The following is a 24,329-nucleotide window of genomic DNA, read 5'->3' as shown; positions in this document are numbered from 1 at the left end:
AAAATTGTACAGCAATGTCTAGCATCCTAACTCCTTTTGAAAAGTTCCTCCCTTATTCCAATCATACAAAAAGTTGAAAGAAATGCTTGTAGAACATAATTATATTTAATCAAAATAAAATTATCTTGATGTTTTCCCAAAACACGTAATAACTTTGGATCGGATTCTGCCAGATTTACACTGAGTGATAGTGTCTCAGTATAGAAATAGCATTGCATATATAGCCCCTGAGCATCTCATTTAGAGAACAATGAACTTCACCAGACGTAAATAACTCTGGAAAAACACAAACCTTTTATTACTAGCCGTGTAGTATGGACAGAATTTATCCTTCATCTTTCTTATTTAGCCATACAATTTTAATCTTTACTGTGTCTTAAACTTAAAACTGTTTCTAGCCTTAAAAGGGACAATCAGTTTCACACTGCTATAATGCTGCATCAAAATTATCTCGTTAAATTTGTTATTTATAAGCAAAAGTGTGGAACCTTCAATTTTTACTTTCAACTTTAAATTTCATTATCCTCCTTCTAAAGGAACATCTGGTGCTGTGGTATACGGTCCCTTCTCTACAGTTCAATATTGTTCTATTTCCATACTTAAGGGTGCTCACCTTCTTCATCACCTTGAGGCTGAGTCTCCAGCGCAGGAGCTGAGGCATCATCTGAATTCAGAATGGAAAAGATTTGCAAGGAGACTACAATTATGAGAGTAAGCTAAATAAGTGTATATATGTGATTGATACTAATGATTTGCACATAGTCCGGTAAACAAACAGTAATTTAAGTATCATTAATATGTATTGCAAAGCACAGATATATTACACTTACCAACTATAGACTATAAATGAATAGGCAAATTTTGAAGGCAAATTATGAAGGCAAATTTTACCATGCACCCAGCCACTTTTCAAAAAACAAAAAGCTTTTGTTTTCACAATGAAGATGCATGTAGTACTTTATTGTTAACAAAATTCAGTGCAGAATATCAGCTGTAGAATCTCAGAGCAGTTGCATAACTATAACTTCAGAGTAATCCATCTGGATTTTTTTTTCATTGTTAAAGTACCCAGAGAAAGCAAGCTGCAGAACTGCATCAAATATGGTCTGCCAGATCCTCTTCTCTTGTAAATTTGTGCAGGACATATTGAAAGAAGAAATTGACTCAGGCCAACTTTAAGCTTTCTGTTGAGGTTAATCTTCAAGACCAGACCTGAAGATCTGGAGCATGTCCTCTGCAGTACAGAGAACATCATGAACCCAACAAAGCTTGCCTGGCTATGATGCTAGCAGCTACACCTATACAAGTACCTCAGGCTAGTCCATAAGAGCCAGGTAGAAGGAAGACAGGAAAGAAGGGGAGTATATTAAATGTTTGGTTACTCCAAAAACTACTGCCATGCTCTTTCAAGCTTTTATATTACTGAGCTATAAAATATTTCAACTGTACTAATTGTGAAGTCAGATCTTTAACTCAAACAGATGAGCTGATTCATAAATCTACGATGGTCTCTTGAGAGGTTGTGGTGTGTTTGATAAAATTACTTTATTTAAAACATACGGTAGTGACTGGTTAGAAGAAGGGTGGGGAGAGGAAGTAAGTGGTATCTGAGAAGAACCAGGAACCACCTGTGAACCCAGACAGTTGCCCTTTGTGCTGCAAGTTCAGGCTGAAGAGTAAAAAGAAAGCATAAGTAAAATGAGACTTTATCGTTTGAGATGTAAATATATATGATGAAGATGGAAATATGATAAATTATGTTCATTTATGCTTCTTGTTTTAAGTAATAAGTTTTAAATGTTAGATAGCTCAAAACCAAAAATGGAATTCCTGACCTAAAGGGAATTTTCCCAGAAAGTAATGGGAAACCTAAGGTTACTGGAGCTCACAATTTGTCTGGAAATATGTAAAGGAAAGATTTTCCACTGATTATTAAATACCTTATCATTATTAGCCATTAAATAAATACTGATCTTCTTAACCTAACAGTACAATAATTTATTTAAATGCTTGGTATATTATAATGCTACAAAAGTTTCTGAAAAATTCTATCAATTACACTTAGAGTGAATCAAAATGGATATTCATTTGCATTAGAAGATATAGAAATAAAGTCATTAAAACTGGGTAACTGACTGCAATATTTTCCATATTATTTTCAGCAGTCTTTTAAATTTATCTAAGTATTTAAAGAGTGAGCGCTTTACTTTTGGTTAGAGCACAAATATCTCTCTCAGTTATATCTACCAGCTGTGTTAGAATTTTGCTCTGATGACATAATAAGTACCATGATCTACTAACAATAATCATTTGGCCATGAATATAAGCCATCAGTTGAGTTAATCACAATATAGAAAAAGTGCAATATTCAAGAAAACTCAAGCACTGGTCGCTATGAAGATAAAGCAATGACTGCAGTTCTTGGGATGTTGGGACTCCAGCATATTGGTTTTAGCAAACAGATAGAATAATCTGTCTAGTGAGAAAATTGGAATAGGAGAAGAATTGGGAGAATAACTATGGAAAGAAAAATAGTTTTCTCATCAGCTCAGTATAGTAAATCTTATAGGGCCAAGTCTAGAAAATAGCATCTATAGACAAACACACACATACATATATTTATATTTATGTGCCAAAACTTACTAATGCCTTCAATAAGCATATAAAACAACAGCACATGTGCACGCATATATTTATATATTATATATAATATATGCATATAATATACATTATATATATACACTGTTACTTTGAAACTATGAGAAATGAAAGTTATATTCTACAGCTATTTTAGTTTCTATTTAAAGGCATTCTAAGATATTTACCTGCTTTTCCAGCACCTTCTCGTTGTGGTAATTTCTCACTTACAGAACCTGCGTTTGGAAAAAGGAATTAACCAAAAAAATACTACTTTCATTATTAATGTTTTCTAAGACAGTTCAGATTCCTCTATGCTTATTACAACCATAAATAGCAGACAATTCTTTTGCAAGCCAGAGACTACAGCTTGACAGATATCTGCACTATCATAGTATTGATTATAGATACATTTATTAAACAGCGAAAGGGATGACATTAAACACTAAATAAATACAAGTTCATGTTCATCTTCTGTACATTCATACTGTCCTTTCGAGGCAGACACACAGATGTCACATCCTACAACACGTGCATAGTCCTGTCACTGTTTGAAATCTTATTCACTTGCAGTCTCTGGCATAGGACATATCTCAAAATGATTTGGTTTCCTTAATCACGTTAATTTATTTCCCTTTGGGAGAACTAAATTCATTAGGAATTAAACAAACAAACAAAAAAAACCACCCTTGTACTATAATACATTTGTACTAAAATAAACATTTTAGGGAGGAAAACTCACTATGTCAGAGCCTTATTTACCGTTCTGAAGTGATGGTTACTTCAGCATGAAATTAAGACAAGAAAGTCTGCCACAGAAAAAAACAGCTGACATATAACAAATCTGGCATGCATATATGAAAGCCTCCATAAAAGAATATATGACCATGAAGTCAAGTTGAATTACCTTCTGAAGAATTCAGCATTTAATGAAGTTTTTAAACTTTCATATTGAAAATATTCTAGTTAGGACTTCTTGTGGTAGTGTTTTTTTTCTTGTATCATGTTTGAATCATCAGAAATTCAAAATACTTGGCAAAAGTTGCATCAGTATTAATTCAGAACACTAACCCCTGTTATTCAACCCGAAGAGAAGGCAGATCCTTGTACTCATGCTATCTGAAGTCAGAAGAACTGAAATTTTAGGGGGCTGGCTTGAATTTCATAAGAAACTCACCTGGAATTCAAGTACAATGATTCAGGTATAGCAAGCACGGGGTATGAAATTACAGATTTTCTCTAATTGCACTACAGACAAGTGTTCCAAATCTTTCCTTCCTCAGATTTCATCCAGCCACAATTAACTACGTAGTTTCTCAATTTATTTTTTCTGCAGAGGAATATAATTATAAATTTTCTTACAAATCCGGAGGTCTTAGGTCTGACTCACTAGCACAGTAAAGAGATTTACACCAATTAGACAGTACAAAGGAGGTCCTTATAGGGGCATGTTTTTATGAATACCCACTTGATAGCTCACTTGCCATACAAACTGTGAAAAAAAGAAACCCTTAATTTAAATAACACTTAAATTGAAATGTCTATTCTCTACATACTCAGAACTAGCATTATAAATGGAACAGAAAATTGAGTTCCTATCTAAGCAATTTAAAGCATCTGTGAAATGTATACAGTATTCCATATCCATATCCATATCCAAACTAAAAGTGGAAAAGCCTTTCCCGATTACATTAACATCAAGATGCCTTCAGGTTACTCCATATGTATGTGAAATGGTGAGAAATGACTATGTGAAATGAATCAGAATCAGAAAAAAAAAAAAAAACTTTTTTTGCTATGCTTTGTGTTCTTTTACCTACATTTTGAAAGAAAATTGGTGGCTGTAGGGACATGCTGGCATTCACAAAGACTAGCTATTGCATAGTGAAAATAATTTCACTGTGAAACTACATGAAGATTGGGAAATTAGGTTCCCTAGACTGATGTTCATTTTTGTGTACACCCGTGGGAAGCTAAAGAAAATATTCACAGAACTTCCCAGAAAGTAAAATCAATGTCCTTAGCATACTTTCACTTGGGATTTTAAATTTATATGAATAAATATTGGCAGAAAATTTGTTTTGGTATTCAGTCTGAGTTGGTGGGAATGTTAGTGAACTTATATTGTTATTCCTACAATTTTCTGAATATCTTTGAGTTAGAAGTACTTCTGGATTAAATGGTGATAGGAGTAAGAAATGAAAGCATTTAGAAAATTTTTTCTTCAATATTCATGACAGAAGTGCTCAAATGTTCAGTCAGGCAACAAGCAGAAATCATGGTTTATAACATTTCTAAAAATTAGACAATACAAATCAACTTTCAAGTTTTTAATGCACTAAAAGCAACTGAATCACACCACAGAAATACATTGATGTTAGTGGAGAAGGCAAGAAGCGATAAGGAGGGATGCTATATTCATCAGCATTATTTTAACAAGAATAATTTAGTACCAGTCTAATTCATATATACTTATCTCCTCCATTTGCTTAGCTTTCCATCCATGATTCTGATTTTTTTTAAATGGTAGAAATATTCCTGCCTTGGTTTATTACAAAACTCACAATTCATACCAGTTTCAGTCAAACAATATCTGAGGCCTGGTAAATCTTTCAGGGAATGCGATACGATTTTTGTCGTTTATGATTTTAGCATACATATTTGCTATAGTTCTGATCATATATTATTGGAATTTAAAGGAGAAAGGGAATGCTTACTATTACCTGTTCTGGATAATAACTTCTGATCTTCTGCTAAGGAATACTTGATAAGTAATTATTGAATGCCGAGAACAAGAAACAGGAACATAAACTGTACATATCCTATATTTACATATGTGTGTATGAGTGTATATGCAGAGGGAAAGTACTATGTACAGGGACAGAAGAACTAGATAATTCACAGATGGAAATTTTTCTCAGGTAACAAAAGCAGTATTTCTCTGTTAACAAAAGAAACTAAAAAAAAAAACGCTTTTACAAATATAAGCATTTTCATTATATTATCTGATGATAGTGTTATACAGATGGGAAGAGTTGTGAATTTTGAAGGTACTCGTATTTTTGCCTTAAAGAATACATGGCATCTTAAATGCAAAGCAAATGAATTTCTAAGGACAATAAAACATATCAGTAGCCCACTGCCATCTCATTGCCATGCTATGGTAAAAAACTAGAAGAGCTGTAGCGGCAGACAAATCCTACAATAGAAGAACACTTCATATTCCTGTGACAATTTTAACACCTCCCACCCGCCTCTCGATTTCTGACCTATTTCCCAGGACTCTGGTATTGGAATTTCTACAGTTCTCTGCAGAGCTGATAACAGAAATGGGGAGTTGTAAAAATGTCTATTTTACATATGGTGTTTTTAGTGAAAGCATTGGGGGACATAAATCATTTTTAAGGAGCTGTCTTTTTAAAGCTGTCATGGGAATGTGTTTGATTTACTCTCCTTCTCACCACTGCTCCTGGAATAGTGCAGATTATACCCATGGAGTAGAATGGCATTTTAAGATTTACCATGTGTGTTTTAGCAGTAGCAAGTGTGGGTGTCGGAAGGACTGGAAAGGATGGATGAGGAGCTTTTTCAGGTAAGGATGCAGTAATTAAATAGAAGGTTTTTACATGATTCCATTGGAAAGAGTCTTTCTTTTTTTACAGAATCTCCATCCTCTCATATCTTTTGTCCTAGCAAAAAAGACAGTTTTAGTAAGAGTAACCACAACAGCGGAGTGAGCAATTAATTGCTCATGCAGATACTGCAGACACATAAAAAATATATTTTCTATTGCAGGATCTGAGAGAGCTTTAGGAAGAATCATATTATGTGGATAAGGAATTAAAAAATTGGATAAATTTATTCAGCCTATCCATATTGCAAAGTAAATACGAGGCAGATCTAGGAAAGACTTATCTGTCCAATTACTGCTGAAAGAGAATTAAAAACACTGAAACTTTTTATTTAGGAGAGAATTTTTCACACATACGATGGTTCCATATTTCCTATGAGAAAATCATTCCAAAAGAGTGTTCACAACTAACTCTACCTATCATTTTGACAGTCTGCAAGGTTTCTACTCTAGAGGGAAAAAGTAGCAAAAGTGATCCCAGGAGAAAATAAAAGCCTTGTACTAGTGCATAAACCTCTTTGAAACAACTGTAATACCATTCCTGCAGAGTAAACAGAGGCAAGTGAAGGCTACATAAAAATGCAGCTGTCAGGATGCCATTACTACAAGAAATCTGCTTTCAATATCAAGAAACAGACAGTGCCTGCAAAGAGGTTAGCAACCACAAAAATAATGTATTAGATTGACTAGGGACAATAATCTGGGAAACTATATGATTCCCCAATTGCTAGTCAAGACAGGAGCATGTCCATTCAACTTCAGTATACCTACTAATATTTTGATTGAAATCTCTGTGCATAATAGTGCTAAAGAAAAAATATAAAAGGGAATCAGTGGTGTTCTGTCAGACATCAGTAGTTCTGGTGGAAAAAGACAGACAGAAAGAGAGAAAGAAAAAGAAAGAGAAAGAAAGAAAGAAAGAAAGAGAAAGAAAGAAAGAAAGAAAGAAAGAAAGAAAGAAAGAAAGAAAGAAAGAAAGAAAGAAAGAAAGAAAGAAAGAAAGAAAGAAAGAAAGAAAGAAAGAAAGAAAGAAAGAAAGAAAGAAAGAAAGAAAGAAAGAAAGAAAGAAAGAAAGAAAGAAAGAAAGAAAGAAGAAAGAAAGAAAGAAAGAAAGAAGAAAGAAAGAAAGAAAGAAAGAAAGAAAGAAAGAAAGAAAGAAAGACTGTTATACTAAACAATGTAATTCTGAGCATACAGTGAGAAATGGAGAGAGGTGTAATTCTTCAGACAGTGTAAGCACAAAGTTTTGCCTTACTATCTTATGTAACTCTCTGAGAAAATCTGTATCTGTCCTCTTAACTGAATCATCTATTCAAGACCAAACCCTTACCCACTACAACTGCAAAATACCCCAGTGCTTCTAGTTCATTTCTGAATTCTACTGTAGCTGGAATTCTTTCCTAGGAGACAAAAGAAAAGTGGTGAGCAGTAAACATAAGAGCACAAGCAGAAGAAAAATTCTGCAGAGCCAGTCCCAAAGGATCTAATGACAGCTAGAGAACTATCCTCGGCCTTGCATGCAGCAGAATCAGGTACTGCTTGTCCACTTGAACCCAACAGCAGTATTTTTATCCCTGAACTATACATTAGAATAGAATGCTAGAATCCCTTTTCCTTAGACATGTCTGTAAAATTAACTTCTCTTTCCATGCCTCAAATATATATATATATTGAAACAATTTGTCAGGTTATCTGCTATGTATAAGAATATACCACTGAGGGGAATTAGGGCTTGCTATCTAGCAAGAGGTGGAGTTTTTCTGTGAAACTACACTGCAGCTTCTCCTTAATACTAAATACACAAAATCAAGTGAATTTACCTTAAGCAATTTAGCAAAACTTTGACTCAAAAAGTCATATACTATGACAGTCATCAAACAACTACTTGTTGAAATTTCAGCCTATACATAATTCTTTCTTTACTGATGTAGGTGAATCTGAGGAAGCTACAAGGCTTTATGACACCAATAGATACTGCAAAGAAAGCAATGAAGGTTACACCTTCAAAGAGGGCACAGTTGTGAATGTGCAGAAACATCTCTGTTTATGTTGAAGCACATAAATGCTCTCCTAATTACCTGTGTCTTCTGGAGCCCTAACCCAATTATAAACAGTGTCACGTTAAAATGTGAACATTTTATATGACTTTTCACAAATCATTGTCATGCAACATTGACTCTTCAACATATATCCCATTTTAGACTACATCAAGTGGATTAGACTGAAGATTATTTTTTTAACTAAAGTTTATCCACAGGTTAAATACATGGAAGGCTCTGCAAATCATTTAAACTAGACAGGCTTTAAAGTGGGAAATAACTTTTAATAGTCTTTGCTTTTGCAAAGACACCTTTTCAGCTTAATTTATATTACCAGGTTAATTTATATAAGTTACTAGTAATTCCTTCCAGTCTCTGAAAGGGAATGGTCTTGCCACAAGAGCAAAAACATAATACGAAGGGCACAGGTATACTCAGAGATGTTTCTGTTGAAGGGCTGCAATTCTGTTGGCCTCAAGCAAGGTGACCAGTAATTCTGGCATTTGCTTATGCACCGAGGATTTGTTATATATATTATCAGTGTCAATGGAATAGGGTCAGAAGCAAATTCCTTAAAAATAGTGAAGCTGTTAATTGTCCTGATGAAAGATAAAGGGCAGTGCCTGGAGCAATGAGTTCAAGTTGCCAATTAATTCCTACAGATAATGATTCCATTATGTTCTTTGTGCTTCATTTCATTTTTATTTTTTTCTCTAAGTTTGGCCATTTATCAGATTTTCTGTAGAAGTTGTTTTAGTGGATTACATTCACACCCAATATTTTTCTTGGTGTTGGGATTTTTTTCTGTAATAGAAGTACTTAAAATATCTAAAAGGCAAAAATCTTCTGGATTTTTTGCAGTAAGTTTACTAGCAGGAGAAAACTACCTCAGCAAAGCACTTATATGGTTTAATATACAAACATATATATATATCATACAAATATTCACAGCAGAAAACCCCCCTGATTGCTAGATTATGTTACAAATAAAATAGATGGAATCGCAGAAAGATTTAGGTTGGAAGTGAGATATGAAGAACTCAAGCAGGGCTAACTTCAAAGACAAATCAACTTGCTCAGGACCTCTTTCAGTCAAGTTTTGGAAATCCCCAAGGATGGAGAGACCATAGTCTTTGTAGCATCTGTTGCTGTGATGAACCATGCTCCCGGTGAAGGTTTTTTTCCTTAAATCTAATCAGATTACAGAATCATAGAATCATTATGATTAGAAAAGGCCTGTAAGATCATTTAGTCCAACCGTAGATGCCCTAAGTGAACCTGACTGTTATTCTTCACAAAATATTACAACCTCACCAGCCAAACAAATCTTACCTGGGCATCGGGGAGTTTTGTGCGCCACAGCAGTACCGCTGATAGGACGGCCATTAGGAGTGACACACCAGCAGTATCCAGTGTAACTATGGCACTGAACCTGTCAAAAATGATAAAAACCATGTGCAGTCTTTGAGACGTGTCTATTATCCCAAAGCATTCATGACACATGAACAAATGGCTAGTCCAACAAACTGTATTGGTGAAGTCTAGAATAATAAACTGTAAAGGACCTTAATTTCAGTCTAATATATAATTTCTTAGCATAAAGAAGAGCTTCTTTCAAGCACAGTGTGGTAGGATCTTCAGCTACACAGAAAGATAAAACTATTGAAATATGTTGTTGCTTATGCTCCATTTCAGAAGAACAAGGTGCAGGTGTTACAAAAACTTCACAGTGAAGGTCCTCAGGGGAAACATAAACTGTTCCTGAAGCAAACAATTTTGAGTTCACAGAGAACATATTGTTCCACCCACTGAAAGAGCAGGACACAGTGCTTCTGCCAGCATTATTCATCTCCCAAGCTGTCAGAAAGGAAACTCTTGGAATTCCTCTTAGAAATCAATTGCATTTTATTTCCTGAAGGCCAATATCACTCCCTTCACTACACCTGATTGTCTTCTGCACAACTTTGCAAATTAAAAGCAGTACAAAGGCAGCAGAAAACAATCATGATTAGTATATATATATATATATAAAAGAATAAGCTTTTAACTGCATCCCTTTTGAATTCTACGATCTAACTTGCATAAATTAGTCTCAAGCTGTATGCTTGTGCAAAAGTTCAGCTGAGAATAGGGAAGATTCCTGCATTATACATGCTTTAGCATGAGTGTTGTCACAAGAGTTCTGGTTCAGATTAGGAGCAAATCAGAAATTCCAAACATTTTACCATCATCTGATGAGTATACAAGAATGACTCAGCTGCCTCAGTCTAGAAGAATAGGGAGTGTATCACATTAACAACAGTAATGTTTGGCTCTTTTGCTAGCCAATTCTGAAGAAAAAAGCACAAGGACTCAGCTGGCACAGAGCAAAAATTTTCCTTCCATTTTTTAACCTCAGTGTTAGCACAAATTACATTTCATTTTGAAATTACATTTCATTACATTTTTTTTTCTTTATTTTCTGCAAACAGACATAAAATCGAATCTTTCAGACATGCAAAATGCCAAATCAAAAAATTTCAACCTGACTGTATGTGCCATCATCATTGCATTCTGGGATAAACACTTGTTGAAATTCCTTGCGAGCTTGTTCCTGGGTGTACTTCCTCTCAGCCACACATCTGGAAACATCTAGAAAAAGGGAGAACACAAGTCAGTTGGGTGATGCAATGCTAAGGTCAGTGATAACCTAAGTGATAACTTAAAGAGAAAAAGAGAATGGAAACAATAATCAGTGACAATGTACAGTGATTTGGATTATTTTTTGAAAGCAAAGCCAATGAAAGAATTGTATCATAATTAGTTTTCAGGCTTTTGATCAATATCATCCTAATTACTGCACAGCACAGAGACTTGTTGTGGGAGTGGCCAGTTCAATAATATCTTTTTCCGTACTTAATTCATATTACAATAAAAACATGTGGAACAGTTTATGATTAAGCCCAGCCTACTATATGGACATTTTTTTGTGCACTGTGTTGTTCCTTGCACTATCATTTTAAACATTACTTGGTACCAGTCTCTATCCAAGAGAAGGTAGCAAACCAAATAGTTTTAATTCAGTAGCATTTCCATTGTCTAATATATTACACTTTCACTAGGCAGACAAAGCCCAAGAGAGGACAAATAACAACCTGTTGTATCTTTTTTGTTTTAGGTAATTACAAAATATTAACAAGTTGCTCATGCAGAATCACTATTTCAGGTTCTGCTTGAACTAAGCAATTTCAAGAATTAATGATTTCAAGATGTGATTGTAACATCCTAATTAAAATGATTTCAAGCATATAAGCAGAATAAAATACTACTTTTGTTCTGTGTTTTGTTTAGAGATTGTTGGACAGTAAATAGGAGGTAGCATTCTAAGACTAAAACTGCCCACTGTTTACCTTTGAGACAGGGACATTGTTGTAACTAATGACTGCAAATTCTTAGCACAGGGACAGATCTTCTAGTCTGCAAGCTGCACATAAATAGAATCAGAATGGTAAGGCTACAACCCTCTCACTTCCTCATTTGATACCAGTGCATCTTGATATTTCTTCAGTATCTAACAGTCCCCAGGAACTCATGTCACACAAGCATGAACCAGATAAGTTCCTGGTTTCCCAAGTACCCTCTCTGTGCCAATCCCATTTAGCCATTTATGCACAGAGCAAGTAAGTTCTATGTAATGCCAAAAAGCTGTCTGTAGTACATGATCAAGCTTTGGACAAATCACCTAACAAAATCAGCACTAAAAAGAAAAAGAAGTCCTACTAAACAATCTGGTGTGGATAGTGCAGCATTCTCAGGACAGAAATAGGTATCAACGCTATGAACATAAAATTACGTCCTCTTAATTTTAATTTTTACAGTTTAATTTTTAATTTTTAGCCTTCTAGTCTTGGACCTGTACACTTTGTTTCTGTGTGTTACTCTATTCTTTTGTAAAGTGAGATTTTACTTATATCACAGGAATGTTATGAGTGTCATTATAAAGTTCATGCTGGTAAAATATCTGAAGTATAACATGTCTTACATGGAAAATCTAAGTTTCAGACTTTAATAAATTCAATCATATTATGCTGTTTCAGAAAAGTTATTCACAGAGAGGCAGTGCCATCTAAATTGCACAGAAAAGTTCAACCATCCAGAAATATGAGAAAGATATTAAGGCACTGAAATAATTTGTGTTCTGGTACTTCAATAACTTAATAGATTTTTATCAAGGAGAAAGTATAATTAATGTACTGTGCAGATCAGGTAGAATATGTTAGTATATGGACTGCCAAAGTATGAGAAAAAAAAAAAAGAAATACTTTAACCAACCTTTGGTGTCATTTGCCTTATTCTGAGCATGGTTTGGATATGCAGTACTTAACAACATGTGGTTTTAATATAGCTAGTATTTTAACTGAAAATAAATCACTTCTTTGTTGGACCTCTATCCTCGTTTTTCTAGAATGACATGTGGTTTAAAAGTTTAAAAGGAAAAGTGATATAAATTCCATCACGTAAGGCCTCTGCTATAGTACTAGCAGGTTTACAAATTATCTCCAATATTTCAATTATCATAAAAGTATGCCAGAGAGAACGAGAAGCCCTCCAATCTGTCCATCACTTTGTTTCTAAGCAGCTAGGTGTTCTAAAGGCATCCTATTTGTAGATAATCTACTATTCTTTACAATGACCAAATATAGTGAAATGTTAAATTGAGATTTGAAGCCTTGTTTTGCATCATAATCATGGAAACATTTTAATGCTGTTGAATATTAATCTCCTTGATTATATTAAAAAAAAAATCTCAGGAGGAAGCTGTCTTTTCAAGGTAAACATCTGAAACTGAATAGTAAAAATGTTATTCCTATTCTGATTTTTTTTTATTTCACCAAGGTATTACTTTTGAGGAAGAAGTATGAGACACAGATACAATTCAGCTCTGATTGATAGAAGAAATGTAGCAGGGTGGTAAAGACAAAAGAAAAGCATGCTCGGAATAGTGACAAACATTAGATTACTAGTACAGAAGAGCTAAGGTCATTCCAAATACATCATAGAAATCGAAGGACTTCTCATATTTTTCGTAATTATTGTGTGTTCTAGACATGGTATCTATTGAGTCCGCTGCCTGACTTCAGTGAAATTTTCGTTGAAACATTTCAGAGGAAAGATAGAGTTCAAGAGAATTATGTACTAGACCTTATTGCAAACAACAGTTGAAAAAGAAGTTGAAAATTAATTTTTGAAAGAAAGTCTGAAATATGAGCTCATATAGAATTATTCACGCAAATACATATAATGATCTTGTCACAGATGTAGGAAGACCTTGCAGCTCCTAATAAATACGAATCAGTCAAGCATAAGCCCCAACCTGTAGAGGTCAACCTTTCACATGTCCATTGCCTACAATCACTCAGTGAAACCCAGTGCTATGGCAACTCTGTTAAGCATATTCAGCCGGAGAATTCTTCTCTACAGGCCCCACTCTGCACCTCATGCAAGTGCAGATGACTCACCCTTGATTAGTGTGATGTGTCCAGGACTAAATGGCTTGCCAACAGGAAACTTATAGGAGAACTGGCATCTAAAGGGATTGCTCTGCGATCTCTCACACACAGATTCATCTTTCCTTGTTAGCTAAACATGGCTGATTCATGTTGGGAAGGTCCGTAATCTGTCTTGAAATGAAGACCGAGAGTAAAATATGGTGGACCTTACCTGACAATTCTGCGCTTACTGAATCAACTCATAGCTTTGATTTCCATCGTCATAGCACGTGGCCAAAGCAGTCATGGCTCTTTTGCAGTGAATGGCGTCACACTCATGACACACAACCCAAGATCAGAGAGGATTCCCAAGATCAGAGCAGATTCCAAATGAAGAGGAAAAGCACTATACAATGTTGTGCATCACTGGAATAAGTCAGCCTTATTACACTTAACTGAGCTCTACAAGGAAAGCCTTACCATTTTTATTTATATTTTCTTTTTAAGTCTTTTCTTTTGTGTTTTTTTTTTATTTGGAATCAACTAAGGGAAAAAAACAGAGTTTTGAATTTGTTACTGGTTTCTAACTGAACTCCCACTAGATTTGATTTCTCTCCTAGTTTAATATTAATCCAGCAGGGTCCAATAAAAATTTGGCATAGGACATGGTGAATATTTTCTGGTTCTAGGACCTATAGAAAGCTGAAATAAGGCCTTACTTGCCTATATTTAAACAACAGAGAGATAAAAAAAAATGCAGCTATGTATGTCCAGCTGTAATTTTGAATTACTTCATTAGCTGAGTGAGATTCTAATCTCACTACTCCAGGTAAATGGGCTCTTATACTCCAGAAGCTTGCTGAGAAAGAGTTCTCCTAGCACAGAAACTGATTATGAAAACACATGAATTTTAGCTCACTTGGACAGTATTAGCTGTTAGACTGGGACAGTATTGGGCTCTGTGCTTTTTAGCACATTGGCCTGTATGTTGCTTGTGAGCAGCTGCACTGGAGTCCCATATTTGGCACAAATAAAACGTAATGTCAGTTATGGCTGTCATTTATAGCTAAATGGAACAGCAAAGACTTTTACCTATTAAGTGGTGTGATGCAGGTACAAATCTTTAGAATCTAGAAGCAGATTCAGAAGCACAGAACTTCCTAAAAGGAAACTAAAGTTAATAGAAAACTTGTAGTAAAGAAGGAACTTCTTAAAACAGAATTAGCCTCACAAACAGTGGAGGAATGACTTGAAACTTATCAGTTTTATGCTCTTTTCAACAGTGCAGCACATAATAAAATACTTCGGGAGCTCTGGAAGAAAAAAAAAATCAAGCTTAAGTCTACTGGTTCATCCTTTAATAATATACAGTAAGAAGTTTATTACTATGAAACAAACTCATCAAGGGTATAAACCTGTACACCAATGCGCGAAGCATGGGGAATAAGCAGGACGAACTGGAGATCTGTGTGCGGTCCCACCATCATTGGAATCACAGAGACGTGGTGGGATAGCTCACACGACTGGAGCGCTGCCATGGAAGGCTATGTGCTCTTTAGGAAGGACAGGCTGGGAAGGCGAGGTGGTGGAGTTGCTCTTTATGTGAGAGAGCAACTGGAATGCATGGAGCTCAACCTGGGTGTGGATGATGAGCAAGATGAAAGCTTGTGCGTAAGGTTTAAAGGGCAGGCTAATGTGGGAGACACTGTGGTGGGTGTCTGCTACAGGCCGCCTGACCAGCATGAGGAGGTTGATGAGGCCTTCTATAGTCAGCTGGATGTTGCCTCACGGTCACAGGCCCTGGTTCTCATGGGGGACTTCAACTACCCTGACATCAACTGGAAGGACAACACAGCCAGGCACAAACAGTCATGGAGGTTCCTGCATTGCGCTGATGTTAACTTTTTGACGCAGGTTGTAGAGGAGCCAACAAGGAGAGGTGGGCTACTGGACCTCGTGCTAACAAATAGAGAGAGACTTGTAGGAGATGTGAACATGGGAAGTAGCCTCGGCTGCAGTGACCATGAGTTGGTGGAGTCCAGGATCCAGCGAGGAGGCAAGGCTGTAAGTAGCCTCACAAGGATGGACTTCAGGAGGGCCAACTTTAGCCTCTTCAGAGACGTCTTCGGAAAATCCCATGGGCTAGAGCTCTAGAAGGAAGGGGGGCCCAAGAGAGCTGGTTAGTTTTCAAGCAGCACTTCCTCCACTCCCAGCAACAGTGCATCCCTGTGTGCAAGAAGTCAGGCAGAGTGAGCAGGAGACCTGCATGGATGAGCAAGGAGCTTGTGGCAAATGCTCAAGCAGAAGGCAGTGGTATACAGAATGTAGAAAAAAAGACAGGTCCCCTGGGAGAAATACAGGACCATTGTCAAGGAGTGCAGAGATGAGACAAAGAAAACTAAGGCACGTTTGGAACCCAATCTGGCAAGGGATGTTAAAAATAGCAAGAAAAACTTCTTCAAATATATTAATAGCAAAAGGAAGATCAGGGAAAACGTGGGTATGCTGGTGAACAGGTGGGTACCCTGGTTACGAATAACACAGAAAAAGCAGAGTTGCTGAATGCCTTCTTTGCTTCTGTGTTTACCAAGGGCAGCCTTTTAGAGTCCCAGGTCCCAGGGACAAGAGAAGAAGCCTGGAGAGAGGAAGACTTGCCCTGGCTAGAGGAAAAGGGGGCCAGAGAGCACCTAAGGAAATCCGATAGCCACAAATCTATGGCCCCTGATGGGATGCACCCCAGAGTTCTGCATGAGCTGGCGGATGCCATAGCTAAGCCACTTTCCATCATCTTTGAAAGATCCTGGAGAACGGGGGAGGTGTGGAGGACTGGAAGACAGCCAATGTCACGCCACTCTTCAAAAAAGGCAAGAAGGAGGACCCAGGCAACTACAGGCCAGTGAGCCTCACCTCCGTCCCCAGAAAAGTGATGGAACGACTCATACTGGCCATTGTCTCCAGACACATGGAGGACAAGAAGGTGCTCAAGAGCAGTCAGCATGGATTCACCAAGGGGAAATCTTGCTTGACTAACCTGATAGCCTTCTATGATGGAATGACCAGATGGATAGATGAGGGGAGAGCGGTGGATGTCATCTATCTCGACTTCACCAAGGCTTTTGACAGTCCCTCACAACATCCTCCTGGGCAAGCTCCAGAAATGTGGGATAGATGAGTGGACAGTGAGGTGCATTAGGAATTGGCTGGATGGTAGAGGTCAGAGGGTGGTGATCAGCAGTGCAGAGTCTAGTTGGAGGCCTGACGCTAGCGGGGTCCCCCAGGGGTCAGTCCTCGGTCCAGTCCTGTTCGATTTATTCATCTTTGACCTGGATGAAGGCACAGAGTGCTCCCTCAGCAAGTTTGCTGATGATACCAGACTGGGAAGAATAGCCGATACCCCAGAGGGTTGTGCTGACATCCAGAGGGACCTGGACAGACTGGAGAACTGGGCAATGAAAAATCTTATGAAATTCAACAAAGCCAAGTGCAAGGTCCTGCACCTGGGGAGGAATAACCCCAGACACCAGTACAGGCTGGGGACTGACCTTCTGGAGAGCAGCTCTGCAGAGAGGGACCTGGGCGTCATGGTGGACCAGTTGACCATGAGGCAGCAGTGTGTCCTCGTGGCCAAGAAGGCCAATGGGATCCTGAGGTGCACTAAGAAGAGCGTCTCCAGCAGGTCGAGGGAGGTGATCCTGCCCCTCTACTCAGCCCTGGTGAGGCCACATCTGGAGTATTGTGTCCAGTTCTGGGCTCCACAGTACAAGAGGGATGTGGAGCTGCTGGAGAGAGTCCAGTGCAGGGCTGCAAGGATGATCAGGGGCCTGGAACATCTGCCCTATGAGGAGAGGCTGAGGGAGCTGGGCCTGTTCAGCCTGGAGAAGAGAAGGCTGAGAGGAGACCTGATCTATGTCAATAAGTGCCTCAAGGGAGGCAGTGAGGAGGATGGTGCTGGCCTCTTTTCAGTGGTGGCCACTGACAGAACTAGAGGAAACGGCCAGAAACTAAAGCATCAAAAGTTCCACAGGAATTTAAGGAAAGACTTCTTAACAGTGAGGGTGACAGAGCGCTGGAACAGGCTGCCCAGAGAGGTTGTGGAGTCTCCTTCTCTGGAGATCTTCAAAACCCGCTTGGACGCAGTCCTGTGCCACGTGCTCTAGGTGACCCTGCGTGTGCAGGGGAGTTGGAGTAGATGACTTCTAGAGGTCCCTTCCAACCTTAAGCATTCTATGATTCTATGATAAACACCAACTCTAAAGTGACATTTAATACAAATAAGTTTACAGCAACTTTTGGGCTCCGCAGTTAAATATAACCCAGATTCTCTAATAGAAAGGTAAACAGCTTGCCAAAAAAAGAGGAGGTAAATCTACTGATTTAGTCCATTCATTTTTTATGTTTGTTTCATTTGCTATATAATTTCAGTAAGAATAGAAATAACTTTTTCAATCCGAATACACTGAGCAATCATCACTTGTTCTCAAATAGATTACTGTGTATGATAGAGGCTTGTGATGTTTTTATGCATAAAATTATTTTAATAGTTTAATTTAGTTGTTTTATTTTAGATGGAATATTCCACTGAGCAGATCAGAAACATGTATCCCTTTTTTAAAACCACATATAAAGTGGTTAACTTAGATGCTTGAAGAAAATATTCCCTTGAGGGCTTTTCACAGATGCTTAGCTGTTCATATGCTAAACAGAAAGCTTGTCTAAAGTCTACAGATTTGAACAAGACCTAGTATGGACCTAGTATCTAAATACCTGTCATTGTTTTGCTCTAGGTTTCTCTTACTGACCCTCCATTAAGCCTCAAAATACCCATATAAACTTTCCTTTAAATTTATGCATCATTAAGCTGTTTCAAATTAGCTATCTATTTGAGCACTTTGCTTTATTGGCCTAACAATGAATCAGATTTTTTTTCCCCTTTGTGGTTCTTTCTCACTCTTCTATCCTTCTGCAACTGGTAATGATACGATAAAAGTCAAATGGCCTTAATTTTGCAGTTCATTTAGCACAAAAGTGCTTTATTAGGAGCACAAGATTCAGTTTTGTTTTTTTTTGTTACTTACAAAATGGAATTTTTCTATATTTGACCAAGGTCAGTGCATATTCCAGAACTGATTGAGTCTGGATCAATGAAGAACATACAGCTGTAGTCTGTAGTGATAGGAAATGCAAAACAAGTTATATGTGCTCAAAGGTTTGGTTTCAAAGATGCATATCATTAGCCTCTTGGTTTATAAAGGATGTCAGCACAGACATTAAGCCTGACACTGGCATAAAACACTTTCTGTTTTGTGACAAGGGCTGGGTGAAGCTTTCACTGTTATTTTATTTCTGCATTCTGGATTCAAACAAAAAAGCAGAGCAAGCTTAGCCTAAATTCTTCTGTATTGGCATTTAACAGTGGCAGGCAGCTTTTTTTTTTTTTTCCACATTTTTCAACCATCCAGAAATTTAGATAGCTAAGCTTTAAGATAAAATATGGAATGCTGTGCTAGAATCCTTCTTGGCACAATATTTCTCTTGATTTGCTAATAGTCACATTTGGAGAGATACAGCTTGACTGGAGCTGAATGAAATATTTGCAAGAAAAACTAAAGGTACAGAAATGACCCTTAGTTTTTTGTTGTTGTTGTTTCATTGTTTGTTTGTTTGCTTACACACCAAAGACAAGACTAGGTTTTCTGAAAGGAACAGAGCTGATAAATAGTTTAAATAAGTCTAACACAGGTAAATTTGAGAAGGTTTACAACTATTTGTCGATAACTATGGTCACATATAAACAGCTACATAAAATTACTATGTACATATAAAACTGCTACACGCAACCACTGCAAACATACTTAAAATGATATGCATCCCCATTTGGTACCTACAAGCAAGCATAATCAGATACCAACTTATCTTGATGTCAGGCCTGACATAAATTATGTTCTATTAGATACATTTTGTTCATCAAAATGTTCAATATTTTATTTCTTAAATTATCACTCCTTCCAAAAACAGCTTGATAGAAAACAGTCAATTAAGGAAGGCTCAGAAACAAAAGAAAGGGATGTTGGGGTTTGACAGGATTTTTATCAAGTTTGACAACACTGCACTATAGAAACATATGGAATCAGCCTAGAGCTGAAACTTCAGTGTCTACAATGAGAAAAAAAAAATGAATTCTCCAAGAGAATGAGAAAGATCCTAGCTACTTTTTTAAATTGAAATCTGCCACGTAATCAGTTTTCCCCAGGAAAAGGTCTATTTTCCAAATCATTTTGATATCATTTCCTAACATGTCCTCTTTTTAATTTTCATTTTTCATCAAAGAATTTTAAAAATCTGCATCCCTCCTTTCTTCCCGTTTCCTTAGAAAGGTGAGAAAAAAGGAAAAGGGAGAAGTGAAGAGGACTAGTGAAGATTGTTCTGTTTTCATTCTGAAGGCTGTGCAAATTCAGTAAATCAGGTGAAATGCAAGATACCAGCTTCACTTTATAGACTCATACCTTGATCCAGTCCCACTCTCATTCATTTCAGTTAAGAACAGAACTAAATCTATTCACTGTATCTTTCTCCAAATCTCAGAACATGTTCTGAGAACATCTCAGGAGCATGTTCTGCCTTCCAAAAGCAGCTCCCAAGGTTGCCTTCCAGGCAGGGGAGGAATTGGCCAAGCAAAAATTCTTGCTCTTGCGCTAACCTAAGAGACACACTTGGGCACTGCAAGCACACATCAAGTTCAGAATTACTGGCTCATACACTGCTCACAGTTAAATCTAAGTTTGTGGGCAGTCTCTGCAGGAATACAGGATTAGGTGTACACTTAGAGACCACTTCCAGAATTTATAATTCTTTAGCTGAGAATTAACATTCTTTAGCTGAGAGACAACAGTAGCATTTCCCCAAATGCTTAGGTCTCTGAATTATGGGACCCCAGCTAATATATGAGCACACAATTCAAGCCTTAAAACAACTATTGAGAAGCAGTGTGCTCTTGCATTTCCACAAAAGGAATATCACACCAGTATCTTTATCCAAGGAAGGAAGTGAACCTTAATTCCTAAGTGCAACATATGCTTCACTCAGTAATTAATTCTACTTATAATTAAAATAAGTGAAACTTCTATTTATTGGTACAAGCCCCATTTTTATGAAATAGAAATGCTGGATGCTTCTCTCCTTTAAGAAAAGCAAGTAGCAAATAGTAAAATATGTCTTTATGGGAAATTCCACTCATATTTTGATGTGCTCCAGTTCTTTATGTGAATCCTGAGAATGAAGATAGTACCTTTTGTTATGTCTATGATGGCCCATAAAAGAATGGCATTTTTAAACAGCCAGGCTCTTTAAGATACCATAAATGAGTTAAACTAAACATGAGCTCTCTAGGGTTTCCAACAGAGAAAGGGGATTTACTGAGTTATAGAATAACAATACAAATATTTGTGTGATGGCTATCATTGGTGTGTTCATGAAGCAACAAGGCCCAATTGGGCCCACCTCTGCAAAGTCTGAATACATCTGAGTGTCAGCCTCAGCATTTATTTTTACTGCTAGTTCAAAGGTACTGCAAATCCAGTTGCTGCTACTTGATAACAATGACGTATGGAAATATAATGCAAGCTGGCAGTTACTTTTATAGTGGTAACAATCTATATCAAATATCCAGCCACTACAAATGTCTTCTTTCAGTGAAGTAATGATAGAAAAGCCAAGAATGTTATGTCCAAAAAATCCAAATATTTCATCTGGGATGCTCCAAGGTTAGGGCAGAGAGATACTGTCAGGAATGTACATGTTAGGTTGTTTTTCTATTTATCACAGACAGGATATCAAATATCATTATTAAGCTACTTAATGCATTCAGAATATTAGTCTCTAGTGCCTCAATTACTAGTTACATGCAATTAAAAATGAACTGAGAAAGGGAACAAGTATTTTTATTTTCATTTAAAGAAAAAGAAGCGAAAAGGAAGACAAAAGAAAAACAAAAGATGTTTCAAGTGTATTATCCTTCAAAGCTTGCTGAATGCTTTCACGCCAAATTTTAGTTAAAGTCAATATTAGTCCCTTTCAGCAAAATTTGAGGGACATTCCATAGGGGTTGAAGGCTTTGTTGCTCAAGCAAAACATTCCCAATATCCATAACGTGCTGTTCAGCTTCTTCCCTACAAGTACTTAAGCCTCATCAAACATCCATAGAAAGAACTTAAATGCTTGCAGAAAATTCAAATTGTGTTTCCTCCACTCCCTGTATAAGTATTGCTTTCTTTGAAGAAGATCCCATCAGCTGGTAGATTTTGTAGACTTGAGATCTGAAGATGCTGAAGTAGGAGATGAAGAGATGTCCATGATAAAACTGAGATGTTCAATCTACACTCAAAGCTTCTGTACTCTGAAAAAAAATCTATTGTTCCTGTAGAAAATCTTCCAATAGCTAACACTAAAATTTTCTGTTATTTCAAAGAATGTCTCTACCCAGCATCATAATTTCAAGTTTAAAAGTTATTACATGTTATTTACTGTCATGGAAAACTATTTAAAAAGACTAAAACTATTTGAAAACACAGAAAAAAAATATAAATTCGTATTTTGAAAGTTCATGGGAAAAGCCTTGTTCAGTAGTGGGGTTTGAGTGGGGTAGCAATCCTGATTAATAAATAAATAAATAAATAATTAATTAAATAAATAAATAAAATGGATTGTAACAGAGGGGAAACTGCTAGGTGTCTCCAGAAATGACTTCAAGTGTTCTCTTATTTTTCTGATGTCTGTAATAGAAAATTCTCATGACTTAATACAGAATTTAAATAATCTATATAGAGTATTATCCTATAGTAATGGCAGTAAATTTTACAGGGTAACTCTAAATACTTATAGAAAAAAAAAAGTAAAACAAAAACCAAAAAAAACACCTCAGATGTTTAAGATGTTTCACACACACAAAAAATCTATTCAGATACCTCTTATATATCATAATTTAGAACAGACGTTTGACCTTACATTGATCATACAAAGTAATGCAAACTGCAAAGAATAGCATCCTCAATCAGGAAAATACATACTAATCACATGGTTAGGTTTGAGCAGATGCAGACGTGCTGAGACTATACCACTGCTTACAGTTAAGTTTGTACTAGGTACTGTGTGGCTAAACGGCCTTTTTAATCTGTGTCAGTCCCTAAACATCTGACATATTTACTCCGTTCTTCCTCTGATAAAACTCTCAGTGCAGTTTAGTTGACGGTCTGAACTGCAAAGATTACATTTAGGAAAAAATCACCAAAGCCAGTTTCCCTTGAAAACTGAAAATGTTTACATTATAAAACCATTTTTCATCCAAGGTGTTCTGAAGTTTCACAAAGCCATATAATAATTTCTTCTATGTTGGTAGGAGAGATGGCAAAGGTAAGTTTTGTTCTGTTCTACTCACAGTTCTCTCTACTCACAGAGAACTAGTTCCTGAAGGCCTGACTGTCACAACCCTCATCCTCTCAGATGAAGATTACTTCTTTCTCTACAGGAGGACAAAAACTAAACAAGGCACAGCCTCAAACGGCCGCTCAAAGTCTAGCTGCAGCATAGCACATAGTGAGCACCAGCTAAAAACTCGCATAGCTTAGAAGACTACAAGTAGGGCATTACTGTCTAACCTCAGGCTTTTGGTGGATTTATGAGTTCCCAAAAAGCCAGACACAAAACGATATTGAATGAAAAGTGTAGTTAGAGAGACAAGTCCTCCCTAAGCACTGTGAAAACAAACCAAAGCTTGATTTTACAATACGCATGTCATAAGCTCCTTAAACAGAAGGAAAGCATAATTCCTCTTTATCACTGACATAAAGCAAAGCACATTTATAACATTAATTTGTAAGGGGACTTATCTGGTTGTGATTTTTTTTTTCCAATTTAAAAGATAAACCTGAAGAAGAGCAATGCTGGGTCAGGCATAATAATACAAATCTAGTTTGGACAAGCATGTAGACAAGCTCATCTAAGATCTTTCTCCTACTTTCATGACAATCCAGCTCTGGGGAATTTTTCATGCCATGACAACCTCTCCTACACACAGGAAACTAACAAAGAGTACCGGCAATAGCAGCATAGCCAGCACGTCTCCTGGGCCCCATTGCCTTCCTCCTCACTGAGCTGAGAAGCAGATTTTCTCTGCAAAAGCTACAAGGGGTCTAAAGAGGATGCCTCTGCCATTTCTGTTGATGTAGCTGATTTTAGCTTTTATTTTGTGCATTTCAGTCTGCAAACAGCAGCCTTTGAAGTAAGCTATGCCATGTATCAAATCATGTAAAATTTGCATTATCTGTAGGACTATTGGCCCTACAGTAGACAAACTTCAATTTGTACTTTTCATGTGCACTGCTAGAGAGTACTAACAGCTGTTTTGTAAGTTAGGAAGCCTGGTGATATTACATGCAGAGTTCTCCAGTCCCAACCTCACCAACCATAGCAGATGGAACAAGATCAAGTAATAGGGACATATGGTCTAGGTTGTATTAGTTGTAGGAATAGATTTACCTTCACATGTATCAATAAAGTCCT

At 36.9% G+C, this 24,329-nt stretch overlaps 1 protein-coding gene across 3 annotated transcripts in view; it reads right to left on the bottom strand.

The window, feature by feature from the left end:
• Positions 1 to 24,329, bottom strand: part of SMOC2 (SPARC related modular calcium binding 2) — a 133,120-nt gene that overhangs the window by 63,851 nt on the left and 44,940 nt on the right. For 2 of the 3 annotated variants that reach the window (XM_010221567.2, XM_088534869.1), the window contains exons 3-6: positions 10,832 to 10,938; positions 9,640 to 9,739; positions 2,826 to 2,873; positions 614 to 664 (exon numbers count right to left, since the gene is read on the bottom strand). In XM_010221567.2, coding sequence (XP_010219869.2) covers positions 614 to 664; positions 2,826 to 2,873; positions 9,640 to 9,739; positions 10,832 to 10,938 — 306 coding nt within the window. Of the gene's footprint in view, positions 1 to 613; positions 698 to 2,825; positions 2,874 to 9,639; positions 9,740 to 10,831; positions 10,939 to 24,329 lie in introns of all 3 variants that reach the window. The other variant, XM_010221563.2, reaches the window with a different exon arrangement.

This window comes from Tinamus guttatus, unplaced genomic scaffold (genome assembly GCF_059628265.1).
Source record: "Tinamus guttatus ecotype Peru unplaced genomic scaffold, ASM5962826v1 Tinamus_guttatus_pri_ptg000601l, whole genome shotgun sequence".
Taxonomy (NCBI): Eukaryota; Metazoa; Chordata; class Aves; order Tinamiformes; family Tinamidae; genus Tinamus; species Tinamus guttatus.
The sequence above is the reverse complement of the archived record's forward strand: the minus strand, read 5'-3'. Positions and strand labels throughout refer to the sequence as shown.